General features: G+C 43.9%; 1 protein-coding gene across 5 annotated transcripts in view; it reads left to right on the top strand.

The window, feature by feature from the left end:
- The window catches only part of SRBD1 (S1 RNA binding domain 1), a 242,111-nt gene that overhangs the window by 191,084 nt on the left and 25,049 nt on the right, over nt 1–25,978 (top strand). For all 5 annotated transcript variants that reach the window (XM_039532621.1, XM_039532618.1, XM_039532619.1 and 2 more), the window contains 2 exons: nt 19,791–19,897; nt 22,143–22,319. In XM_039532621.1, coding sequence (XP_039388555.1) covers nt 19,791–19,897; nt 22,143–22,319 — 284 coding nt within the window. The remainder of the gene's footprint in view (nt 1–19,790; nt 19,898–22,142; nt 22,320–25,978) is intronic.

The following is a 25,978-nucleotide window of genomic DNA, read 5'->3' as shown; positions in this document are numbered from 1 at the left end:
TTGCTATACAGTGCTGAAGTTTCTTTTACAGATGAATTATTTATGCTTTTGCTTAAATATAACTTACTCATATGTACAATGAATGGTGCTGAAATTAGTTCCAGTTATCAAAGATGTGAATGACACAATGGGTTCTTATGTGCTGTTTTTGGAGAATCTGAGAAACACTGGTACTGAGCTCACTATTCTGTTTTTTCAAATGTTTCCTGGATTTCTGTTAGCTTTCAGTCTTTCATGGGTCATTCAACACACACTACCTTGGATGACTTTTTTGAGCTGCCATGTGCCAATCAAAATGAAGTGGATGCTTTCTAGCAAGCAGAGAAAATAAGCTTTCTTTATTTGGAATTGGCTGCATTTTCTGTGGAAAACATTCTTGCATTTCCTTTAATTCCTAACCCTGTTTTGGCCTTTAGCTATAGGAGGCGAAGGGGGAGTGAGGGGGATGCGTGGCTGATAAAACAAAGGGGGGGCCCAAATAAAGCCAATACAGTGAGCTATGAACCATAAGTAGAAACTATTATTTAAGCCTGGGCAATATGAATGTTTTTGTGCTAAAGAAGGAAAGTCAACTCATCTAAAACCTGCCCTCTCCAATGGCTTCTGAAGCTGTATTCACATTACATAAAATTAATTTGTCTTCTGATTTAATCAAATAACCACTATCATGATTAACAGCTGGTTCTTCTTCGAGTGATTGCTCATATCAATTCCAGTTAGTTGTGTGCGCACACCGCATGCACGGAAGTCAGAAACTTTTACCCTTAGCAGCTACCCGTCGGGCCGGCTGGGGAGCCCCCTGGAGTGGCGCCGATATGGTGTTCTATATAAGACCCTGCCGGCCCAACCCCCTATCAGTTCCTTCTTACCGCCCATGACGGTTGTTGGAACAGTGGTCTCTTGTTTTCTCAAGTGCTCCACTAATCCCTAGCCTATCTTAATTGTTACCGTTGTAGTTAATTGTTAATAGTTAGCGTTAAGTGTTTTCTCTGTAGTGTTAAGTGTAGTTTAGTAGTTGAGGGCAGTTTCACACTCAACAACTGCCCTGCGGGGCTCTGGAACATGCCCTCCCAGGGCTTCAAGCCTTGCACGTCTTGCAACAAGCCCATGCCTATGGGCGATCCCAACGACTCCTGCCTTAGGTGTCTGGGGGAGGGCCATCAGGCTGACAAGTGTAAAATCTGTAAAGTGTTCAAGCCCCGGACAAGAAAAGAGAGGGAAATTCGACTCAAGCAACTCCTCATGGAGTCTGCATTGCAGCCCTCTCAAGACGTGGGCCTGAGCGCCTCGGTGCGCAGTGCTCCCCCGGCGGTACCGATTACAGTGCCACAGAAGATCCCGCGTCCACCTCATGATGGTGATTGTTTGGCATATAAGCTTTGTAATGAAAGTATTGATGTGTAATTGCATTTAATATTGACACGACAAAAGCAGTATTTTGTGGTACAACAATTACAAAATGTATTTGAATAGTGACCTAGAGAAAGCCAGTTGGCATGAGTAGCTGCCTGTATTTAGAAATCTCATTTGCATAGGACTTAACAAATATGCACCAACAGTACAAAACTGACTCTTTATGTAAAGTTTCCTTAAGTTGTTGTGTGTAGCATTTTCTTTTTCATTAAGAATGATAATTTTGTTATATTACGTTGCCTAATTTATTAGAGGTGTGTGAGGGAAATTCTACTACACCTTTAGTAGAGCTGTGAGGATCTCATATTTGCCTCCTGCTTTTCCAAGCATACACCAAAGTTCCCACCCCTGCCAAGGGCTCATCATGCTTATGACAGGCTAAGTGGAACTCTTCCCTCTAAAAGGTTAAAAAAAAAAAAAAAAGGTAATAATTGGAGATATACCAATCTCCTAGAGCTGGAAAGGACCTTGAAAGGTCATTGAGTCCAGCCCCCTGCCTTCACTAGCAGGACCAATTTTTGCCCCAGATCCCTAAGTGGCCTCCTCAAGCATTGAACTCACAACCCTGGGTTTAGCAGGCCAATGCTCAAACCACTGAGCAATCCCTCTCCCCCTAAAACACACAATTGCTGCTCCTTAATCTTCTACAGTGGCTCATATTCTGAGACTAAATTGAGCTGTGAAGCATCACTAGGCTCACCTGGCCTTCGTTATCTTCCACCTACATTCCTCCAAAACAATTTGTTCTCCCCTGTCCTTTCCCAGAACATAATCTTCCTTGTTGGCTGTGCCCCTCTGTAATGGCTCAGTGCGGAGGCCCTCCCACTCCGGGTCCTCAGGAGGCCATCCCGCCTCACTACGTCACTGATACGTCGGCCGCTGTGCGGAATGAAGCAATCTCTTCTCGCAGCTGGGGCCCAGGCCTGTGCTCAGGCTGGGCGGAAACCAAACAGTCAATGGGCCCCAGCCCGGGATCAAGGCGGGGCAGCAATGAGTCTGAGGCTGAGACATGTGTGCAGGCTGAGCAGCAAATAAACAGTCAATTAGCCCAGGCCCTGGATCAAGGCAGGGCAACAAAGGGTCTGAGGCTCGGGCTTCTAGCCTGTGGAAGGGGAGACTGCCACCCCCGGATTGGGTTAGCGGGGGGGACGCAGGCCCACCCACTCCACTGCGTCCCGGACCAGGACCTTTGTCACTGCGTCAGCAGGGATCCACGCCGCAACACACTGACTCACCCTCTGTCAGTGTTGTGGCCAGATAGGGGTCTGCTACCCCTGGGCCACTTCCACACTCCCTTTCTTGGTGAACCTGTTGCCGTGAGGAGGGGTCAAGGTTGACGGTGGCTTCCAGGACCACGAGCAAGTCTTTGGGGGTCTGGTCTGGGCCAGTCATCTTCTCCTTCCGGAATCAGATCCGACAGCGGTCCGGGCTAGTTGTCTGCTTCCTCCAGGTCTGACTCAGCTGGTGGCCCAGGCCAGTCCCACAGCACCCTCTGTCCCTTCCCAGCTCGGGAGGCGTAGGCTCTCTCCGGTGGTTGCCTCCCTACTAAGCTTTCTGGGCTGCCTTTTATACTTTCTGTCCCTCCCACCCACTTCCTGGGGGAGGGGCAACTAGGCCCTGGTTCCACCCACCAGGGCTTAGTGCGCGGGCCTTCCCACTCCAGGTACTTAGGAGGCCACCCCGCCTCACTACACCCTCCTTCAGCAAAGTTCTGGAGGGCAATTCCCTGACCAGACTTGCTGCTGTTTTGGAGCCAATCAGATCCCAAGGTTCCTGGTTTAATCTCCCTCTGATGTTACACGGCATTCCCTGCCAGGGTTAATTGTATGCCATGTTAATGACACAAAGAAGGACTGCTATTGGAAATGAAATCCCAGCCTCCTGCCTGGCAGTCAGAAGGATTGTCATGGAAGCCACAAATCTCTCTCTTGATCCCCCTCCCATAGAAGTCAATGGGAATTCTGCTATTGATTTAAATCAAAATCAGATTGTGCCCCTGGTGTGGCCTCATAGTATGCATTGGAGAATATTGATATTTGTTCTATTTTTGCTTTGGGATATATTGTAGTTACTGCTAGTTTAATCGCATCAAGGCAGAGGTCATAGCTTAGGATATCAGTTTTACAAATAATGGGATTTAAATTGTGTAACAAGTGGGCAATGCTATTGCTCCTGTTGAGACATACTTATTATGAGTAAGACTAATTCAACACACACACACAGATAACTGCTAAGCATCTGAAGGGTCAAATGTTGTTTCTTTAAATAAAGACTGGTGCATTTTTGTTTTGTTTTGTCAAAATTTTTGATGAAAACAGAAATCCATTTCTCCCTCTGGGGCAGTGGCTCTCAGCCTTTCCAGACTACTGTACCCCTTTCAGGAGTCTGATTTGTCTTGCGTACCCCAAGTTATACCTCATTTAAAAACTAATTGCTTACAAAATCAGACATAAAAATACAAAAGTGTCACAACACACTGTTACTGAAACGTTGCTTACTTTTTCATTTTTACCATATAATTATAAAATCAATGGAAATATAAATATTGTACTTACATTTCAGTGTACAGTATATAGAGCAGTATAAACAAGTCATTGTATGAAATTTCAATTCATACCAACTTTGCTAGTGCATTTTATGTGGCCTTTTGTAAAACTAAGCAAATATCTAGATGAGTTGATATACCCACTGGGAGACCTCTGCGTATCCCCTCGATTACATGTACCTCTGGGTTGAGAACCACGGCTCTAGTGGATTTCAGTAATATATTGCTATTAAAAATAAACAGAATTTGGATTTTAAAAGACAAGAAATGAGTCAGAGTTAAATACATAGCATAACAAAATATCCCCATTTAGAAAAACCACAAAAAAATCTTCAAAAGAAAGACTTGAAGTTAGGCTCTTTTATCAAACATCAGAGGGATAAGCTTGTGTTCTTAGAATCTAATTGAAAGGGATTTTCCAAAGGGAAGCTAGAGATTAAAACGTCCAACCTGAACTTTCAAGCATTTCTACCTGAGGTGTAAAATGTGTTGGTTTTTTTTTAAATCTGCACATGAAAGGGTGCTAGTTGTTAAAGTATTGTGTATTGCATTACTCCTGCCATACTTAAGACTTGATATTTTGATTATAAACCTTGATTTTCTTGATTTCATATCTCACACATTTGAAATTGCAGCCGGTTGCATACAGGTCATCAGAGTAGCTTAGAATGTTTCCCCCTTTTTTTTTTAAATACCAAAGCTGATTTTTCAGAAATTAAGGTGTCTTTTAATTTTAGACAGTGCAATGAAAAAGTTTTAATTTTATTTTAAGATGTGCTGCCTCCCCCAATTTTTAGAGGGGAAAAAACACCACACACTTAAAATAAATGCTACTCAAAGTTATTCAGTAGCGCTAGGCTGTATCTTTTTTCTTAATTCAAAAAGTGCTATTTTTCATGAGGCAAATTGGCCAGTCTCACATGGCAATATTAAATTTCATAAACACATATTTGAATGACGGGTAGCAATGTAACAATGCTTTACGAGGTGCTAGAAATGTTTCATTACATACCCGAAGAAAGAAACAAAGAATTTCCACTCACTTTTTAGCTTGCTGGAGCTTTACTTTAGAATCAAAGGATAAACTGATGTTTAAGTTGTTCAGAAAACAAAACAGATTTCCCTCTACACACAGCCCTACCTATTCAGGGTTAATGTTGATCTGGTTATACCATTGCTATTCCAGGCCTGGGTCCAGAGCCCAAAAATTTCACTGCACGATATTGAGAACCCTCCTCCAGCCCCTCTCTACGACCGTGTTAATCACCTCATTAGGTCATGTCTGCATTTAGTTTGCAAGCTCCTCAGGGTAGGGATAATTTCTTTTTAACTGTATTGTGAGGGGCCTCGCTGGACTCTGGGGCACTGTAAAATAATAGGAATGCATGGGTAGGTCAATTGATTTCTACTAGTGTGTATATATGTAAAATGTCAGTGTTCATTTTAAAAATATTTACTGCACATTTGTGTGTCACAGTACAGTTTTTAGACCCTGTTTGAACCTCTCTTCAACAGACCCATAATTGTCCTGAATTGTTCCCAAATAAAGGTTTTGCAATGAACTTGGTTGAGGTTACCAAACTCGTTTTTAGTTGTGACCTATTTGCTGTTTGGTCTTCAGACGTGAAAGGCTTAGAGCAGTAGTTCATTTCCGCACCCAGGCTCCAGTAGAGGAGGTGTTTTGGCACATGATTGTGACCCTATTGTTTAGTGCGTTTAGTCAAGTAGGGTTAGTAAACATGTTTGTCCAGATCCTCAGCTCGTGTAAACTGTACAGTTTACAGATAACTCAGCTTTTACAGATAAAATCAGACATAAAAATACAAAAGTGTCACAACACACTGTTACTGAAACGTTGCTTACTTTTTCATTTTTACCATATAATTATAAAATCAATGGAAATATAAATATTGTACTTACATTTCAGTGTACAGTATATAGAGCAGTATAAACAAGTCATTGTATGAAATTTCAATTCATACCAACTTTGCTAGTGCATTTTATGTGGCCTTTTGTAAAACTAAGCAAATATCTAGATGAGTTGATATACCCACTGAGAGACCTCTGCGTATCCCCTCGATTACATGTACCTCTGGGTTGAGAACCACGGCTCTAGTGGATTTCAGTAATATATTGCTATTAAAAATAAACAGAATTTGGATTTTAAAAGACAAGAAATGAGTCTACAGTTTACACGAGCTGAGGAGCTGGCTAACTGGAATTTAAAACTGTAATTTTTCATTACGTTGCCACTGGGCTATATTTCAAGTCCAGATCTAATTTGAATAATGAATAAATACAAAGGGCACCACCTTACTCAGCAGACTACATTGTTTATGTTCAGTCATAACTTTAACTCCACATTTTTGTGACTTCAGTCACAGAAATAAGGTTTTACTAGTCTCTATTCCTCTTAACACTACAGAAGCAGTTGAGTTGAGAGAGTTTGAGCTAGATTCTCTATCCTGTACATCAGAATTGTTTACTAAATTCCAGTGGAAGTGCCGTGTTTTGTCTTCACTTACTCATGTGTTAGCAATTGCAATGCTATAGTAGAATTTGGACTGCAGAATCTGTATTGCTGTGATTTCTTATTTAGACTGTGTTAATTCGAACAGTGTGCTTGGTGGTTTCCAAACACGGAGAAAGACACAATTGCTGTCCTATAGATCATACCATCTAAATACAGAAGGACAAAGGATGACAGGATGTAATACTAAAGCAAAATGATCAGTGGGTGATACATGTCTTAATTAGTACTTTGTTGTTTTGTGATTTGGGATTTTATTTATTTATTTATTTTGCTTTTTATTTTTTAAAGTTAAACAAAGTACATTGCCCTCTCCTAATCATTGTAATGCAGGAAAACAAAACAAAACAAACCATTTTGACTTTCAGATCCCAGGATGAATTTCGGGGTGGTTGTTTGAGAACAGAAATATTTTTAAGCTTAGCAGATTTGCCATGGAACTAATTGAGAGACAATAACTGGCACCTTGCGATCTGTAGTCCTTTTTCAGAGTAGAACCACACTTCAAAGTGAGACATAAGTGTAAACTAAATTTATGAGCTGTTGGTTATAAAATTCTAGGTTGAAAGTGTAATTTTGGTATTAGAACTTCCTTTGATGTTAATTACAGTTTGTATGATTTTTATTTTTACTATATCAGTTTCAACTAGTCATCAGGTAATCTAATTTTATACATCAGTACTTCCTGGTTCACTGAGTGTATCCTAGAATATAAATACCAGACATCGCATTGCAACTCATGGTATTTGTGATACCACAGAGTAATATATTTTGAGATACCTTCTATTTAAAAAGTAATCCTGCAACAAAATCAGCAGGTAGTGCTTTCTAGCACTGTTCCGAGAAGCATGTTGGCCTTGTGTTTAAGGAATTGGGGTGGGAACAGGGGATCTGGATTCAATTCCTCGTTCTGTCACTGATTCCTTGAGTATCTTTATGTAGCATTTGAGAGGTGTGATTGCAGCACATGCAGGTGTACCTGAGCTAGGTTGAGTAACAATAATAGTGAAGCCACTCAAGTATGTAACCAGGATTCTGCACAGGCACGACTAGTGCATTCAGCCGCCTGTGTTTCCACAGTTTCACTGCTGTCATCACTCGAGCAGGTATGTCTACATGTGCTGCAGTCACATCTCCTGAATGCAGGGTAGACATACCACCTGTGTGACCGTGGGGCTCTCACTTTATCTCTGTGGGTCTTGGTTTCCCATCTGTAAAACACGGACAATAATCCTTTCTTCATTTAAGTGAGGTTAATTGGCTTCTGATGCACAAGAGGTCAGACTAGATGATCATAATGGTCCTTTCTGGCTTTAAATATATCACTCTAACTCTGAAAGCTGCAAGAGAAAATAGAACTCTTGCCAAACCCTATGCTGGTCCCCACTACTGTAGTTGCTGAGTAACTTCATCAAGCCTTGTTATTGTGAGTTTAAAAGGATACTGTCCATTTAAAAATCCAAATTTTAAAAATGGGTTTTCAAAATCTATTCAACTTGAACCTGAAATGGTTTGTTTAGGTGGTAAATGTTTCCAGGCTGGTATTTGAAACGGAACCAGAGAGCACAATCAGACCCATTAAGCATGGCTGGGAGGAGCACTCCTGTAGTGCTAAGTCCCTCAGGCTGACCTCCTAGTGCAGAGGATCTGCTGACCTTGCTGCATCTGGGTTCTGTATTTCAGAGGAGAGGAAGTGAGTCCAGTCCCTGTTGACCTTGCTGAGGGTGGGCATGGAGCATTTGGAAGTGAAGAGCAGTGCCAGGTGCCTGGAGGCCCCCATCTTCAGAGTATGCGTATGTGAAGTTGAACACCCAGCATACACATCCTTCTTCCCTCTCCCACCTGACTGTATAAAGGAACACCCAGGTCGTAGCTTCAGCCCCTGTCGCAGGAGATGAAGGCTGCCCTGCTGTTTGTGTACTCCACCCGCACCCCACAGGGCAACTTATCTTTCTTAGTAAGATGCTTTGAGCATGAAGACCCATGTGTGGTGTTAAGGGAGGTCAGTGCATGAGGGGACAGCACCACGCATGGGTTGTGACATGGAAGGCCTTTGTGTAGTGTTGGGATGGGAAGGGTTCCAAAAGGGTGGTGTTAGTAAGTGGTGGTAATGTCTATGAGATGTGGGCAGAGTTAGCATTGTGTATGAGTTGGGTGAGGAATTTTCATTTAGGAGGATGGACTGGGGAGTCAGGTGATGTATGGGTTTGCTGTCTGAGTGGGGAGGCAGTTGTCAAACATAGTGTAGTATAGCTCAAATTTTGACAATAAACGAACAGGTGAAGTATAGTTTGAAAACAGTGATCCCACTCTTCATAAAATGAGATTAAAAATCTGATTAAATTTAATCATATGCACATAGATTGAAGGTAAAAGCAGCAAAGAGTCCTGTGCCACCTTATAGACTAACAGATGTTTTGGAGCATGAGCTTTCGTGGGTGAATACCCACTTCGTCGGATTGGAGGTGTTTCCCTCCTCAGTTATGCTTCTTTGAGTGCTTGCTCATGTCAATTCCATTCTCGTGTGCCCACTTGCGCGGTTGTTGGAAATTTTTGCCTTAGCCGTATCCGTAGGGCCAGCTCTGGCGCCCCCATGAGTGCCACGCTCATGTGTTGGTATATCAGGTACTGCCAGCCCTACACCCTCTCAGTTCCTTCTTACATCCCGTGGTGGTTAGTCAGAGCACATTTCCTTGAATAGCAAGAGCTATCGATTTCATCTCTTCTGACTTCAAGCCTTAGGGCCTTGTAAATAGTTTATAGTAGTTAGTGTTAAGTAGTTAAGTATAGTTACGAGTTAGAAGTTAGAGTCCCAGTAGGGACTTTGCCCCAGGCGGGGCATGCCCCAGTCTCCAGGGTTTAAGCCCTGCACGGACTGTAACAGGCCTATTCCTGTTAGTGACCCCCCACAGTAGCTGCCTCAAGTACTTGGGGGAATCACATGTGAAAGACAAGTGTCGTATTTGTAAAAATGTTTGACCCAGGACTCAGAAAGAGTGGGATATTAGTTTCTGGCTCTCCTCATGGAGGCTACCCTTTGTCCAGCTTCCAAGCCGGCCCGCCAAGACTAGCCTAATATCTCGGCCTCGTGTGCAGCGCACCCCGGCAATGGTGCCCAGAAAGAAACTGAAGAAACGCGGCTCCCCGGCACCGGGCAAGGAAGGCCATAGGGCTTCGGGCAAAGGACTCACTTTGGGCCACCTTGCCACTCCAGAGCCGTGTGGACATGCCTCCCAGTCAGGGCCCTTAGCTGCTTAAAGGATCCACCGCCTACTCCCAGGAGCGGCAGGGCACCCAAACTTCTGGCGGCATCAATGCCTTCCCAAGCTCCCCTGGTGCCGAGAGAGCAGAGGCCTGCGCCCGTCACACAGGCACCATGTGTGCCGCAGGAAGCAGCAAAGGCTCCCTCTGAGGGAAAGCCAGCTGCTAAGATCCCTTCAGGGGGCAGGTGAGTGCCGCCGATCCCCTGAGACAAGGCAGCACTCTCCATCTTCGTTCCACAGAACTCTGGCGTCGCAGCCCAGATCCTCTGAGGCTTGGCCTTGGTCACCAGCATCGCGATCCCCACCATCTTGATGTGGATCGCCTTGGGAGAGGCACCAGTCTCCATTCCACTGGCATCGTTTGCCCTCCCACCAGTTGTCCTCTTGGCGCAGATCTTGGTCGTCTGCCCCGTGGGAGCGCTCCCCGTTGCGATTCCGCTCCCCCCACCCCCTTGATACCAGCACTGATCCTCCCAGTCCAAACAGAAGTCTCTGGTGGCGACGATCAGCAGGCAGACAGGCATCAATGGCCCTGCTGTGATCACCAGCAGGGGATTCCTCCGGGACGGTGAGGGTCTGAACTGCCCTTCCAAGACCCCACCAGTGCAAATGGGCCACATCGACGTCTGTGGTGCTGGGTTGGCAGCATGGCCAGTGCAGTGGCCTTATCGGAGGAGGTGGGGCATGCCGGTGATAACAAAGTCCCTTTCGCACCGCTCATCTGCCGCTCGGTGCCTGAGACCTGCTCGGAGGTCGGAGTAGAGGAGACAATGCCCACCCCAAAAAGCCTCTCCCCAGGGATGATGTCCTGGAGCCTACCCCGGCAGTACATTCGTCCTCAGCCCTGGACGAGGTCGTCGGGACCCTCAAGGGCCAGCCAGCCAGATGATTTTAAGGAACACCAGGCCCTGCTTCAACGGCTGGGCGAGAACTTGGGCCTAGAGGTGGAGGAGATGGCCGAGCAGTTGGACACCTTGTTCAATGTGTCTCAGCCTCTACCCTGGCACATTTTGCACTATGATAGAATAATAGAATATCAGGGTTGGAAGGCACCTCAGGAGGTCATCTAGTCCAAACCCCTGCTCAAAGCAGGACCAACCCCAACTACATCATCCCAGCTAGGGCTTTGTCAGGCCACGCCTTTAAAACCTCTAAGGATGGAGATTCTACCACATCCCTAGGTAACCCATTCCAGTGCTTCACCACCCTCCTAGTGAAATAGTTTTTTCTAATATCCAGCGTAGACCACACTGCAACTTGAGACCATTGCTCCTTGTTCTGTTATCTGCCACCACTCAGAACAGCCTACCTCCATCCTCTTTGAAACCCCCCTTCAGGTAGTTGAAGGCTGCTATGAAATCCCCGCTCACTCATCTCTTCTGCGGACTAAATAAGCCCAGTTCCCTCAGCCTTTCTTTATAAGTCATGTGCCCCAGCCTTCTAATCATTTTCATTGCCCTCTGCTGGACTCTTTCCAATTTGTCCACATCCTTTCTGCAGTGGGGGCCCCAAAACTGGACACAGTACTCCATGTGGCCTCACCAGTGCATGACGGGGTCCTGAAAATTGCCAAGGCCCTCTGGCAAACCCCGTGCTCCCTCCTCCAAAAGGGTCGAAAAGAAGTACTTCGTCCCAGCCAAAGGATTCAAGTACCTTTATACCCACCCACCTCCAGGCTTGCTGGTTGTCTCTGCGGCCAACGGAAAGGACAAGCAGGGACACAGTAGTTCAACTCCCAAAAATAAAGAGGCCAAAAGACTGGACCTTTCTGGGAGGAAAAATTTATTCAGTAGCCAACTTGCAGTTTTGGGTGGCGAACCATCAGGCCCTCTTGGGCAGGTACAATTTTGACTTATGGGACTCCCTTCGTAAGTTCAAGGAGTCTTTCCCTCAGGCTCTGGCACAAGAATTCGGCACCTTGGTGGAGGAAGGCACCGTGGTGGCTGGGTGGTGTCTCCAGATGGAATGGGACGCAGCAGACTTGGAGGCTAGAGTGGTCACGTCAGCAGTAATCATGAGGCACAGCTCCTGGCTTCAGATCGCTGGCCTGTCCCACAAGATGCAGACCTCTATCCAGGACCTCCCATTCAATGGGAATGGTCTCTTTTCAGAACAGACAGATGCGAGGCTGCATGGGTAAAAGGACATTCGGGCCACCCTTTGCCCCCTGGGCATGCAAATGGCACAGTCTCCACGGAAGCAGTTCCGGCTGCCCCCGCCACCAAGGCCTTGGCAGCCTAGTCAGGGACCTTCAAGGAGAAGGGATAGAGACACGAGCTTTAGTCATCTCTGCCCTTCCTCCTACCTCTCACCCATGCATCCCAGCCCGGAGGAACATCCTGGAGGCAGGAAGCACTAATTTTGAAGGTGCACTCGAGGATGACACCTCAGTCAATTCCCCAGATACGCCTTGTTCTTTCCTTCACCATCTTCATCCCTACCTTTCGGCCTGATTGCATGTCACCTCAGACCACTGGGTGCTGGACATAATATCTCAGGGTTATACCCTGCCATTTTCGGCTGCCCCTCATCCCACCTCACCTCTTCCCTTTCCTTCTTCAGGGACCTTCTCACGAGCAACTCCTTATCAAAGAGGTCGAGAATCTCCTGCACCTGGGGGTGGTGGAGGAGGTCCCCTGGGACATAAAGGGAAAGTGGTTCTTTTCCTGCTACTTCCTAATTCTGAAAGCAAAAGGGGGCCTCAGACCCATTTTGGACCTGTGTTGCCTTAACAAGCCTCTCAGAAAGTTGAAGTTTCACATTGTCTCCTTGTCCTCCATCATCTCCTCCTTGGATCTGGGAGACTGGTACGCAGCTCTCAACTTGAAGGACACTTACTTACATATTCTAAAGGCACAGATGCTTCCTCCGTTTCATAGTCAACAGACGCCATCTTCAATTCATGGTGCTGCCTTTTGGCCTCTCATTGGCCCCAAGGGTGTTCACGAAATGTATGGCGCCAGTGGCTGCTTATCTGAGATGTTGAGGGGTTTAGGTCTTCCTGTATCTCGACGACTGGCTCATCTAGGACAGGTTTCGGGAGCAAGCACAGAGGAGCTTTGATCTGGAACATTCCACCTGGCGCAAACTGGGCCTGTTAATAAATGAGAAAAAAATCCACCTTAATGCCTGTCAAGTAAATAGAGTTCATTTCGGGGTGGTTCTTGACTCCACGTGAGCCAGAGCCTTCCTTCCGGAAGTGCATTTTCAGGCCATGTCGGACCTGATCTCCCATGTGAAGAACCACCCACTCACCACAGCTCACACCTGCCTGTGGCTGTTGGGCCACATGGCTGTGTGTACATACGTCCATCTCTGGCCTCTGCAAGAGTGGCTGGTGTCGGTCTATGTCCCCCAACAGGCACAACCTAGACCAGGTAGTCAGGGTGCCAGACCACATCAGGTCCTCCCTGGATAGGTGATTGGATCCTGGGTCAGTGTTGGAGTCCCCTTTGCGACCCCATCCCTGTCGCTGGCCCTGGTCTCCAATGCTTCGGACCTGGGCTGGGGAGCCCACTTGGGCAAGCTCAGCACCCAGGGCTGCTGGCTGCAGAATTATCTAGCCCTTCATATCAACATCAGGGAGCTCAGAGCGGTTCGCTTGGCCTGCCAGGCTTTCTTGCCCCCTCTGAAGAGCAAGGTGGACAATACTGCTGCGATGTATCATATTAACAGGCAGGGTGGTGCCAGGTATTCGGCCCAGCTCTCCTCCTTTGAGATTTTTGTGTTCAGCATGGCATTCATCTGATAGCCGTGCACCTGCCTGGAACCAGGAACGTCTTGGCGGATCACCTCAGCAGGACTTCCTTGTCTCACCACGAGTGGTCGCTTCTCTGTTGGAGTTGCTGGAAAGAAGGAACGGAGAGAGAATAGGGCCAGTGGTGCCTGATATACCGACGCATGAGTATGGCAGTCAAGGGGGCGCCACAGCTGGCCATACAGATACAGCTAGGGTAAAAATCTCCACAACTGCGCACGGGGGCACACGCACACCAGGAATGGAATGGACATGAGCCACACATCCTGAAGAGCAACAGTTACGAAAGGTAGGTAACTGGTTTTTCTACAGAGTGAGCGAGTGGAATCCATGTCCCTCTGAGACAAATGCATGAGTAATGTGATGGCACCATTTTTCTGCACAGAAGCAGCAAATACCAGCATGAGTCAATGACCGCTGCAGTTTGTATAAGAACTATAGAAAGATCTGAAAGCACATTTCACTTAGCTGTTTACTGAAATATAATGACTATTATTTATTTGATGCCTTTAAGATGGGTAGTAATAACAAATTTTTAGGGCTGTCGATTAATCGCAGTTAACTCAGGTGATTAAAAAAATTAATTGTAATTAATTGCAGTTTTAATTGCACTGTTAAACAATAGAATAGCAATTGAAATTTATTAAATATTTTGGATATTTTTCTACATTTTCATATATAGTGTATTCTGTGTTGTAATTGAAATCAAACTGTCTATTATTTTTATTACAAATATTTGCACTGTAAAATGATAAACAAAAGAAATAGTATTTTTCAGTTCACCTCATACAAGTATTGTAGTGTGGTCTCTTTGTTGTGAAAGTGCAACTTACAAATGTAGATTTTTTTTTGTTACATAACTGTACTAAAAAACAAAACAATTTAAAACTTCAGATCCTACAAGTCCACTCAGTCCTACTTCTTATTCAGCCAATCGCTAAGACAAACATGTTTGTTTACATTTACAGAAGATAATGCTGCCCTCTTCTTATTTACAATGTCACCAGAAAGTGAGAATGGGTGTTTACATGGCTCTTTTGTAGCCGGCATTTCAAGGTATTATGTACCAGGTATGTTAAACATGTGTATGCCCCTTCATGCTTCGGCCAACATTCCAGAGGACATGCTTCCAGGCTGATTACGCTCATTAAAAAAAATAATGCGTTAATTAAATTTATGACTGAACTCCTTGGGGGAGAATTGTATGTCTCCTGTTCTGTTTTACCCGCATTCTGCCATATATTTCATGTTATAGCAGTCTCAGATGATGACCCAGCACATGTTGTTCATTTTAAGAACACTTTCACTGCAGCTTTCACAAAACGCAAAGAAGATACCAATGTGTGATTTCTTAAGATAACTACGGCACTCGACCCAAGGTTTAAGAATCTGAAGTGCTTTCCAAAATCTGAGAGAGACAAGATGTGAAGCATGCTTTCAGAAGTCTAAAAAAAGCAACACTGCAATGCGGAAACTACAGAATCCAAACAACCAAAAAAGAAAATCAACCTTCTGTGGGTGGCATCTGATTCAGATAATGAAATTGAACATGCGTCGGTCCGTACTACTTTGGATTGTTATCGGACAGAACCTATCATCAGCATGGACGCATGTCCCCTTGAATGGTAGTTGACACATGAAGGGATATAAGAATTTTTAGCACATCTGGCATGTAAATATCTTGTGACCCCAGCTACAACAGTATCATGAGAACGCTTGTTCTCACTTTCAGGTGACACTGTAAACAAGATGCAGGCAGCATTATCTCCTGCAAATGTAAACAGACTTGTTTGTCTGAGTGATTGGCTGACCAAGAAGTAGGACTGAGTGGACTTTCAGGCTCTAAAATTTTACATTTTTTTTAAATTTACATCGCTTCTATTGCATTTAAAATAAGGCTCACAGTGTGGGTGAGAAGTCTCTGCAATGCAGTCAGAGGAAGCAATGCCAGTCAGAGGCTGTGTCTCCGGAAGAGTTTGCCACAATTCACAGCTGGCCGCCTTCCACAAGCCTTATTTTCTCTATGAGTTCAAGATGGCTTGTAACTAAGGCTGCGAGTTTGTCACTGATTCTGTGACTTCAGCAGCAGCCGGTGTGGCTGGCCCAGGGGCCACCTGAGCAGCTCTGGCAGCCCCTGGGCCAGCCACACCAGCTGCTGCTGCTGCTGCTGCAGCAGTGGGAGTTTGGGTGTGGGAGGGGGCTCAGTGTTGGGACACAAGGCTGATGCAAAGGTTGGACCCCTTTGCACCAGCGGGGATCTTGGGCTGCTCTCCCCAGAGCACCCACGCCGCCCCTCCCCCCAGAGCATCTGCAGTACCTCCGGGTCATCTCCCCCCGCAAGATTTAGTCAGGAGTATATAGTACAGTACATGAAAAGGAGCTTAGATAACAACCTTGAGTACTGCATTCTGTGCAAGTTTACATGGCGAAAACTGAAGGACGGCTTTGAGAACTTCCAGAAAGAAACTCCTTGAAACTCCCCTCCGCATCCCAATCGAAAAAAGCGTAAAGCAAGGAGATACAATTTCACCAAAACTATTTACCGCCTGCCTTGAAATGGTTATGAACAAGATCAATTGGAGGAGTGGTGTTAACATAAATGGAGAACAATTATCTCATCTCAGATTCGCAGATGACATCGTACTAATTGCTGAAAGCACCAACCAACTGCAGAGCGTACTACGAAGTCTCAACAAGAAAAGCAGTCAGGTCAGTCTGAAAATGAACCGCTGCAAAACGAAATACATGCGATCAGACATCTTACGAAAAGCCTGAATAATGGTAACAGGAAAAGAAATTGAAGAAGTGGAACAGTACATAATATGCGCCAAGACATGAACGGAGAACTCTCGTGAAAGATTTGGGCAGGATGGTGTGCGTTTAATTCCATCAAGGATGTCCTCAAAGCAAAAATCGACAAGACCACACGTACAAATATCTTCAATTCAACAGTGCTGCCAGCCATGCTGTATGGCAGTGAAACGTGGGCACTGAGGAAGAGAGAAGAATGGCGGCTGTCGGTAGCTGAAAGGCAGTGGAACGAGCTATGTTGGGAATTTCCCTTCTGGATCGTATCCCAAATGAAATAATTAGTGAACGCAGCGGTGTGAAAGATATTGTCGTGGAAAGCAGATATAATAAGATATGATGGGCGGGCCACATAGCATGGCTCACGGACAGTAGGTGGACTGCAATCATTACTGAGTGGTACCTGCAAGAACAGAAAAGACCACTTGGTTGGCCTCCAAGAAGATGGGACGATGACATTGTTAAAAGTTTCAGACGAATGTGGAAAAGAGAGGCAAGAATGCGAGAAGAATGGTGGCCGTGTTGTGATCAGCAGAGTCTTAACAGCTGAAGACCAATCGATCCAGGTGATCAGAGTGATATAGTACAAGTGATGGACAGGTCACGGGCCGTGAATTTTTGTTTACTGCCTGTGACCCGTCCATGACTTTTACTAAAAATACCTGTGACTAAAACGTAGCTTTACCTATAACTAAGGTTTTAGTCCTGCTTTCTGTAGAAAAGGGGCGGCCCTACAATTTGCTTATCTATATCCATCACATTCACACTCACTCACCATGCATCGGTTCACTCCCATATATGCTGTAGATATCCATTCTGAGTGGTTCATCTGTATTATACTGAGGTATTAAAGAGGAGCTAGTGCCTGTCTTTTTCTTTTTATTGGTAGTTGTAGAGCTATTTAAGCAGGCGTTAAGCTGTACGCAGTTGGTGGACAAAGCTGAGGCATGCTTACAAATAAAATTATTGGGCCTTCTGCAAAAGAAATATGTCCTGACACCTTTAAAGGTGTTTCTTGCTTCTTTCCTCTCTCACTTTGCTCACCAACATCTTTTAAAATACGGACCTCAGCCGCAAATCAAACATACAACCTTGGGTATAAAGGCAATGTGGTATGTGTGATGGTAAGCATTATCGAGAAACTAATAATGGTTCCATGGTAAAGGTTGCAGTGGGATTTTTCCTTTGATAGCCCTTATTTCTTAAATTCTAATATGAAGCTGAAACACACTGACTTGTTTTTTAAAAAGTGAAAAATGCAAAGCATTCTTTGAGAGGCCTATGAATTTTTAGTCATTGGCAATTGTTCCTGGAAAAAGAAATAAATCAAATAAAACACTTCACAGCTTTTTTCATGTTTGCTCTCACTCACTAAATTTGTTCTTCATTTAACACACAAGCTACAACAGGCACCAAAGTTCCCCTTTGAAGCCAGAAGACCATGAGTTCAAGTTTCACCTCTCCTATTGGTGGAGGTAATTCTGTGCACTTTACAATCCTTGCTATTGATCAAGGCTTCAGATACCATCCCCCTGTGTTACTGATGATGTAACTGAGTACTGTATCTGAAATGTCACATGACACTTCTAACAGAGCTGAGAATCAAAGCTAGGAAACTGTGGCCAAATCATGTTTTGTCCACACAGCCATACAGCCTCTCAGAAAGATTAGGCCAAATGTGGTTGATTACATTCTCTGTTATTTGGGGCTACTCCTACATATGCAGCTCTACAAATTACTCCTGGGGGGATTCTTGGCCATTAATGTTCTGTGCAGAATTTCCCTTTTCCTGCAGAATTGGTGCTACAGAGCTGCTGGCTGCCACTAGAGGCTGCTGGACCCAGCGGAGCCCAGCTCGCAAATACAGGACACTGCCGAGAGGGAGCGGGGGGGGAGCTGGAGGGTTCTGGGCAGCTGCACTTCCTGGCACACCTTGTGGCATGAAGGAAATTCTGTACAAGCCCAGGACCCACCATGAGGCTGTTTCTCCCTCTGGATCCCTGGACTCTAAGGGGGAGGGTATGCAAGTGTCTGGGCTCGGAGGGGCGCTCCATGGCTGGGCTCTGGAGGAGAGAGGGTGCAGGTGTCTATCATGGGAGTGTTCTGCTTATATCATGTCAGTTTATTAATACATTTGTGGCGATCAGTGTACATTACAATATGATTAGCTCTAATAAGGAGGGCTACATTGGCACAGGATTTGGTTATGATATTAACTATTGTTTAATGAATGACAAATATGACTAGATGGAGCCTGATGCTGGTGGCATGTCATATGTATTTATAATAACTTTAAAAGAGCTGAATGGCTTGGGAGATAAAATGTAGTACTGGACAAAATATCTGGGATTTTGGCTTGAATCCAAGATGATGTCCTAAATAAATGCATCACAGAACCACTACAGATCAACTCAGATTTATGTGAGTGACTTATAAGAACCCTAGAGCGAAGCCAACATTGTGATTAAATTAGCTTGTACATTTAGAAAGGATTCTCCCTTCAGGTCAGACTTCTAAGCATTGGTGGGCTCATAGAGAAGTTCGCATTGTTGTGGATTGAAGTAAAACTTTGGTATCTAGAGTTTCATAACTTTTGATCTTTAACAAGCATGACTAATTAAAACAAAGGAAAAATATGCAAACAAATGAAAAGCTAGAAGAATTTTCAGTAGTGCTACTGTAGTGAAGGATCTGCTAATCTTCTGAATATAGCCATTTGCAATTTGATGTATTTTATTGATGCAGGGTTGAAATTTAGCCTTAATGTTCTCAGACCTAATGTAGTATCTGGTTTACTCTTAAAGGGTAATGAATAATGAGCTGTTCTATAACAACATGAAGATTAGTTGTCGAAAAAGGAAAATTTGACAGGCACTTAGTATATACTTACCCCGCTGCAGTGTGCACAGATGTAGCATTCATGTGTGCAAATATGTCCAATTATTATCCAGTGATATTAATTTGAAAATTTTGTCCTACCTATCTTTTTAATAACAATTTTAAAATCAGATTTTAGAATAAGGAGGTAACTATCAGGCTAAACAAATCTATATTTATAGGTATAGATAATAAAATACAATGTTAATTCTATTTTTTAACTGTTTTGTGTGTATGTTTCATTAAATTTTGATTTTAAATAAGGCAGGAAAACATTTATCCAGCGCAGTAAAAAAAAAAAAAAAAAAAGGTCTTATTTGACAAGGAATAGAATATACTGCATATTCTAGGAATTTGACACACAACAGAGTTCTTGCAAAGAGATATTGAGAAACATTAAGAAAAAATCAATGGGCTAAGGTAACTCTACAATAGAAAAAGTGGTATTAAATTTGAGGTCCCTGTAATGTTGTTTCTTATGTTGACAATATACTAGCAAATGTTTTGTTAAATTGCCATTGTCTGCAGTTCTCATTTATCTCGTTTATGCATGTTCCAATATTTCAGTAACCCTATATCTGTATTTTTGTGTCTCAGCATGACGTCTCACAGACTTTGCTCAAAGCAACTCTGGACAGTGTGGTTGAGGAGTGTGTCAGCTTTGTAGGAGTAGATATTAACATCTGCTCAGAAATACTATTAAGGTGGGTTGAATACTTTCCTATTCCAGTAATTACATGGCTCTGGATCACAGAGTCTGTGTTTAGTCTGCCATCCGACTCAAACTCAGCTGGAGCAAATGGCTCTTGTGTTAAACTTCCAATTACATGAAAATGACATATTAAGACAGTATTTCACTGGAGTATTAAGGGTCAGCTTTTTGAAAGAGGGGATGTGGTTCTGCAAGGTAAAACCATTCTTCTGAGGGAGACAAATATTTTCAAAGTAATAACGCATATCATAAAACAAACACAGCATTCAAAAATAACATGGCATAATAAATATGATACTAATATTGCAAAGGAAGGGATTTCCAAATGTTCTGTCTGTGAGAAGAAGATGGCTGTACAGATTATAACAAGTAAAGCTAGTTGAAAAACAGAGAGAAAATTCTGGAAAATGCTCATGAAAAATGTATCCCTTTTCCAATGTGTACATTTAAAAAAAAATTACTAGCTCTATAATGTACTGGAAAATGTTATGATTTTTTATGTAAAGTTTTTGTGAAATTTTATCTAATTGTCTGTTGAAAAATCAAAATTCAGAAAATTTCAACCATCTGGTCCAGTGGACTGTTAAAAATAAACAGTGGGAGGAGGTCATGCCCATAATCATAGAAAAGTAGGACTGAAACAGGTCATCTAGTCCAGTCCCCTGCCCTGACAGGTGTTTGTCTAACCTGTTCTTAAAAACCTGCAATGACAGACACTCCACAGCCTTCCTAGGCAATGTATTCCAGTGCTTAACTACCCTTACAGTTAAGAAGCTTTTCCTAATGTCCAACCTAAATCTCCCTTGCTACAACTTAAGCCCATTACTTCTTGTCCTGTCCTCCGTGGTTAAGGAGAACAATTTATCACCCTCCTCTTTATAACAACCTTTTCCATACTTGAAGACTATCATCATGCCCCCCCACTCCCCACCCTGGTATCCTATTCTCCAGTATGCTCTTCTGCTTCTGTACAGGGCTTGTCTACACGGCACCGCAGTGTGCTGTAAAGAGATGTGAGTTGTAGAGTGTGTTAGCATGTTGCACTCTAACTACCCCATCTAGACCCTGCTGGCATGAACTACAAGGTACTTAGTTCATGTTGATGAAGTCCTGTTTGAACTACATTACATGAACTACATGCACTAGGTACCTTGTAGTTCATGCCAGCAGGGTCTACATGGGGCAGTCAGAGCACAAATGCTCTGCAGTTCACACCCCTTATAGCGCACACTGTGTCAAAAAGCAGTGAGTGTCCCTGAGAACTAAGTTGTAGAAAACAGAGCATCCCAGACAGGCTGATTACCAGCATTGCTTACTGCTCAGGTATGTGATATGTTAAATGTGTTCATCATCACCTGTTGCATTTACAAGGCATGTTATATCTCTGCAGGCATGAGAAGTTAGATATGTTCTCTGAGGCAGATTAAAGATCAATGGACATTTTGTGAGTTGTATATTTGAGGTATATACCTTTGTCATCAAGAAGAGCTGTTGTAAGCCATTGTGAAATGAGAGTACGTCAGAGTGCATTGTGGAACTTCCAGTGAGCTGTCGCAGGTTCCCTGTTTTGAGTTAGTGTGCAATAAGCATGTGCATTGGCGAGTCTAACACCCTGGCTTACCATGCACTATCCACTGCCTATATAAGAGCTTAAAATCATGATCATCTACTTAACATTTCTAAGAATGACTTGCCAAAATTTTCATTCTTAATTAATAATATTTTTACTTTGTGGGTTGTTACGTTTCAAATTCTCCTTATAATTCTGATATCTCAGCAATGCTGAGTTTGTCACTCTATTCCAACTTTTGTTGCATGAAGGATGAGACTGTTTGGGGGAAATTTTTCTTCTCTTTGCTATTTTGTGTCTTTTGCATCGATTGCAGGTGCTATTTCTTTTGGAACCACTATCAGTGACACTCCATGAACAATTCTCTGCTTCCATTCACTTAGAACCTGAATGCAGATTTGGGTCTGATCCTGCAGAAGTATCCTCCCACACAGACCCTTATACCCAGATAGGCCAGAGTCTTGTTATGGATCCTTTTGCAGGATCATGTGAAGATGGATCCTTCAGTCTTTGGTCTTGCACTGCTTTTGCAAACTATTTAGTGTATTGATATTTGTGTTATCCAGCCCAGATTTCCATGAGCAGTTTGTATCCTTGCTGTTAATTTGTATCTGCACTACTTATTGTTTATTTGTAACTAATATATTTTGAAAACTTTGCTTCTCAGACATATTGCAGGACTGAATGCTAATAGGGCTAAAAATATAATTGAATGGCGAGAAAAGAATGGACCATTTATAAGTCGGGAACAGCTCAAGGAAGTTAAAGGACTGGGTCCAAAATCCTTTCAACAGTGTGCTGGCTTCATCAGGTTTAACCAAGAATATATAAGAACCTTTTGCAGGTAATTACTAAGGTGTGAATTAAACTCAGTAACAGCCATGCATTCACAAGCCCATTCCTTCTCAAAGCAGCAATCAAGCAGAGCTGACTGAGTGTCTAATGGGTTTGTTGGCTATACCTAAGGCTAAGATTTTGTCATGAATATTTTTTAGTAAAAATCACGAACAGGTCACTGGCAATAAAGAAAAATTCACGGAAGCCTATGACCTGTCCATATCCATGATAAAATGGGAAGTGGCTGGGCAGCTGCGGGGTGGCTGGGAGCTCTGGGGCCACAACCACCCATGGGGACTCAGAGCTCTAGGGTTCCCCTGCTCCCTGCGGTGGCGGGGAGCTGCAGGGTCCCCCTGCCCCAGCAGTGGAGAGCTGCGGGAATCCTTCTGCTGCCACAGTGGGGAGCTGCCAGGGGTCCCCCTGCCCCACTGTGGAAGCAGGGAGCTGCTGGGGATCCCCCTGTCCCGCTGCGGCGGCCTCAGACCTGCCAAGGATCCCCCTGCCCTGCCCTGGCAGCAGGGAGTTGCAGGGATCCCCCTGCTTCTGCTGCAGTGGGGAGCTGCAGGGGTCCCCCTGCCCCACCGGGGAGCTTCTGGGGATCCCCCTGCCCCATCACAGCTGGCGGGGAGCTGCAGGGATCCCCCTGCCCTGCTGCGGCTGGCGGGGAGCTGTGAGGTACCCCCATTGTCCATGGCGGCTTGGGGACCCGCTGCCTCAGGCAGTGGGCGATGTACCACACAGCTCCTTGCTGCTGCGGAGGCAGCAGAGCCCTGCAGCTCCCAGCCACCAGGGCTGAAGTCACAGAGGTCTTTGGAAGTCACAGATTCCGTGACAAAATCATAGCCTTAGCTATAGCCCATTATTGTGAATTAGGAGTCCTGGGTTTTACTCCTTGTTCTGCCACTGACTCATTAGTGACCTTGGGCAAATCTCTTTAGTCTCTCTCTGTGCCTCTGTTTCCCCATCTGTAAGATACTGATAACTCACAGGGGTGTTTTTAATGCATAATTGTTTGTAAATTACATTCTTCGAGCACTTGCTCATATCGATTCCAATTAGGTGTGTGCGCACTGCGTGCACGATCGTCGGAGAATTTTTACCCTAGCAACACCCGATTAGTCAGCTGTGGAGGCCAGGAGCCTAATCCTGATATCAGATAAACAGATGCCTATCGATGCATGTCTTGCAAAATCAGGTGCTGCATTGAAAAACTCGAGTCAAAATTAGGCCCTGACTGCATTGCCTCTGCAACATTTCTGGTGGGCCCAACCAACAAAACATATCCTGTTGTGGGCCAGAAGCCAGTACATCTCTGCCACTGGGCCATCAGCATTAGAGCTTTATTTGTGCTAGTTCCCATGTTTTATATTTGGCAAGTTAACAAAAACATAGCAGTTCTCACCTAAAATATTGATCTGAAAGAAGTTTAACAGTCTAAACTTCTTTCTGGGCTTCAAGAGCTTGATTCACTCCACTGATGGAAACCAATGTATGAGTGGTGAACACTGTGGTGGAGGGCCCAGAGCTCCACCACACTGCCACAACAGTGGGCAGCGCTGAGCAGGTCATGGTCTGAGTACAAAGATATGAGATGAGCAATTTATATCCTAGGGAGACTTCACTGTGAGGACTCATTTGATGCCCTAATCATATTTTAAAGCTGCCCTCACTTGGTGGAATTGCCAGGTTAGGGTGGCAGTGACAAAAGCACAGCTCACATGAGGGCAAGTCTCTTCTCCTTTCTTCCTCCCAGGATAGGATGTAGCTGCACCACTCAGGCAGACGGTGTGTCCAGTTAGTACTCCCTTTACCAGTAGGGGCAGTCAAGCCCTAGAACTATTTGTGACTTTGCAGTTTGTTCAATATCTGAATAGTTCTTAAAAATCTGTAGAAATAATTGATTGAACTTACGTCATTGAGAATGTAGGATATAACTAGTATATTTCATAAATGTGTTATAAAATGCCTAGTGACTATTCTGAAGTGGTAATAATTTTAACCATAAGTTTTGTAGTGTTCCAAACAGTTCAAACTAATTTCTTTTGGTCTGGGATTTCCCTGGTTTTGTCTTAGCCCTGGTTTGAGCAAAATCATTTCAGCTAGTTGAGTGAAAAAATATTTTTACCATCTGATCTCGCTGCTCATATAACTCATAATCATCTGACACCTAAACACTTCTGACTTGAATTGCTCTGTAGATTTCACCGAGACACAAAAATAAAGCTATAAAGGTATAAAGTTCCAAAATAGATAAATCTGCTAAACTTTTCAATTTCAGACATTTTCAGGCTCCATTAAAGATAGCTGTTACGACACTCAAGTCCAGTCCATTTTCAAAGGTGGTAGAGTTAGTAAAGCCTGCAAGCTGCACAGGAACTTAATAGGTTAGTCAAAAATGACTCTATTAAGGACATCTCTGTTGTAGCTGTTGTAGGTAAGGACCCTGTAGAGCTGATAAGCTCTGCATGGACGAGAGTTACAGAAATCTTTTAGCATAGGCCTCGGGTCAAGGAATTTACAAGTACTTACATGGCTCTGGATTATTTTCCCCTTTAAAAACAAAACAAAAAGTGGAGAATGAAATAGAAAAATTTCATACCAGTGCAACATTCAAGATTAAATATCAACTATTGAAAAGTCTGGAACGTTTTAACAAAACAGAACAAAATAAGTTATCCCATAGCACTAACTTAGCCTTATTGTATCTATCTAGTATTTTCTATTGCTGTTTTTCTTTTAAAATGAGCACTTTCACTGACCACATCACTAGTACATTTCACTGTGAAACACCATAACTGTTTAATGTGGTTAACTAAATATTATCTGAAAACATCATCAGTGCATAGAAAAATAAATTTGTGTTTACTTGCATGTGTCTAGTTAGAAATGTATGAATAACATTATACTAGTAGTGCATAAGTGCAAATTCTATATACACATTCTCCCTTCTTTAAAAAAGATTTAAGAAAGTTTATGCAATATTTGGAGAAGGTTATACTGACTTTATTAAGACAGCGTTAGGATAGGTCACATGAAAACTACAATTAAGATACACTGTGTCATAGTTAAACAAGAAATAATAAAATACACAATATGACTTTATGGGTAAGATCCTCATCCCTCCTCCATCTCTTTTACACCAGGTAATGGGGCCAGAGTAGCATAAAGGGTTTCTAGAAGCCCAAGATCTGGCTGAGAAAGAATTTCCTGGCAGAGAAACTGAGACAGACAGCTCTATGCTGTCCTCTGAGGATCCCCTTACAAGCCATAGCATAGGGACCAGCCCCTGGGGTGGGAGGATGGATGATTGGCAGGGCTGCAGCATGTAGCTCTGCAGACATTCTGGGTAGCACTTCTCCCACAGGGCTGTCTAAATTACACCCGGGGAGCTCTGACCCCTGGAGCAGCCTAGGATTGGGAGGGCACAAACATGGCTTAAGGCCACTGTAGGCTCCCCACCCCCTTGGGCTGCACCCCACAATATCACCCTAGATGTATTTCTCTGGGAGATAGACTTCTAAACAGTAATATATTACTGTAGTATCTGGCTCTAAAGGATGACAGAAATGTCCTGTTCAATGTATAGTATATGGATGCTCCCACTTTCCATCTGCAGATCTAAAAGTTTTACAAATATTAATGAAGTAGTCCTCACAGCACCCTGTG

Source organism: Mauremys reevesii, linkage group 3 (assembly GCF_016161935.1).
Source record: "Mauremys reevesii isolate NIE-2019 linkage group 3, ASM1616193v1, whole genome shotgun sequence".
NCBI classification, from domain to species: Eukaryota; Metazoa; Chordata; order Testudines; family Geoemydidae; genus Mauremys; species Mauremys reevesii.
The sequence above is the reverse complement of the archived record's forward strand: the minus strand, read 5'-3'. Positions and strand labels throughout refer to the sequence as shown.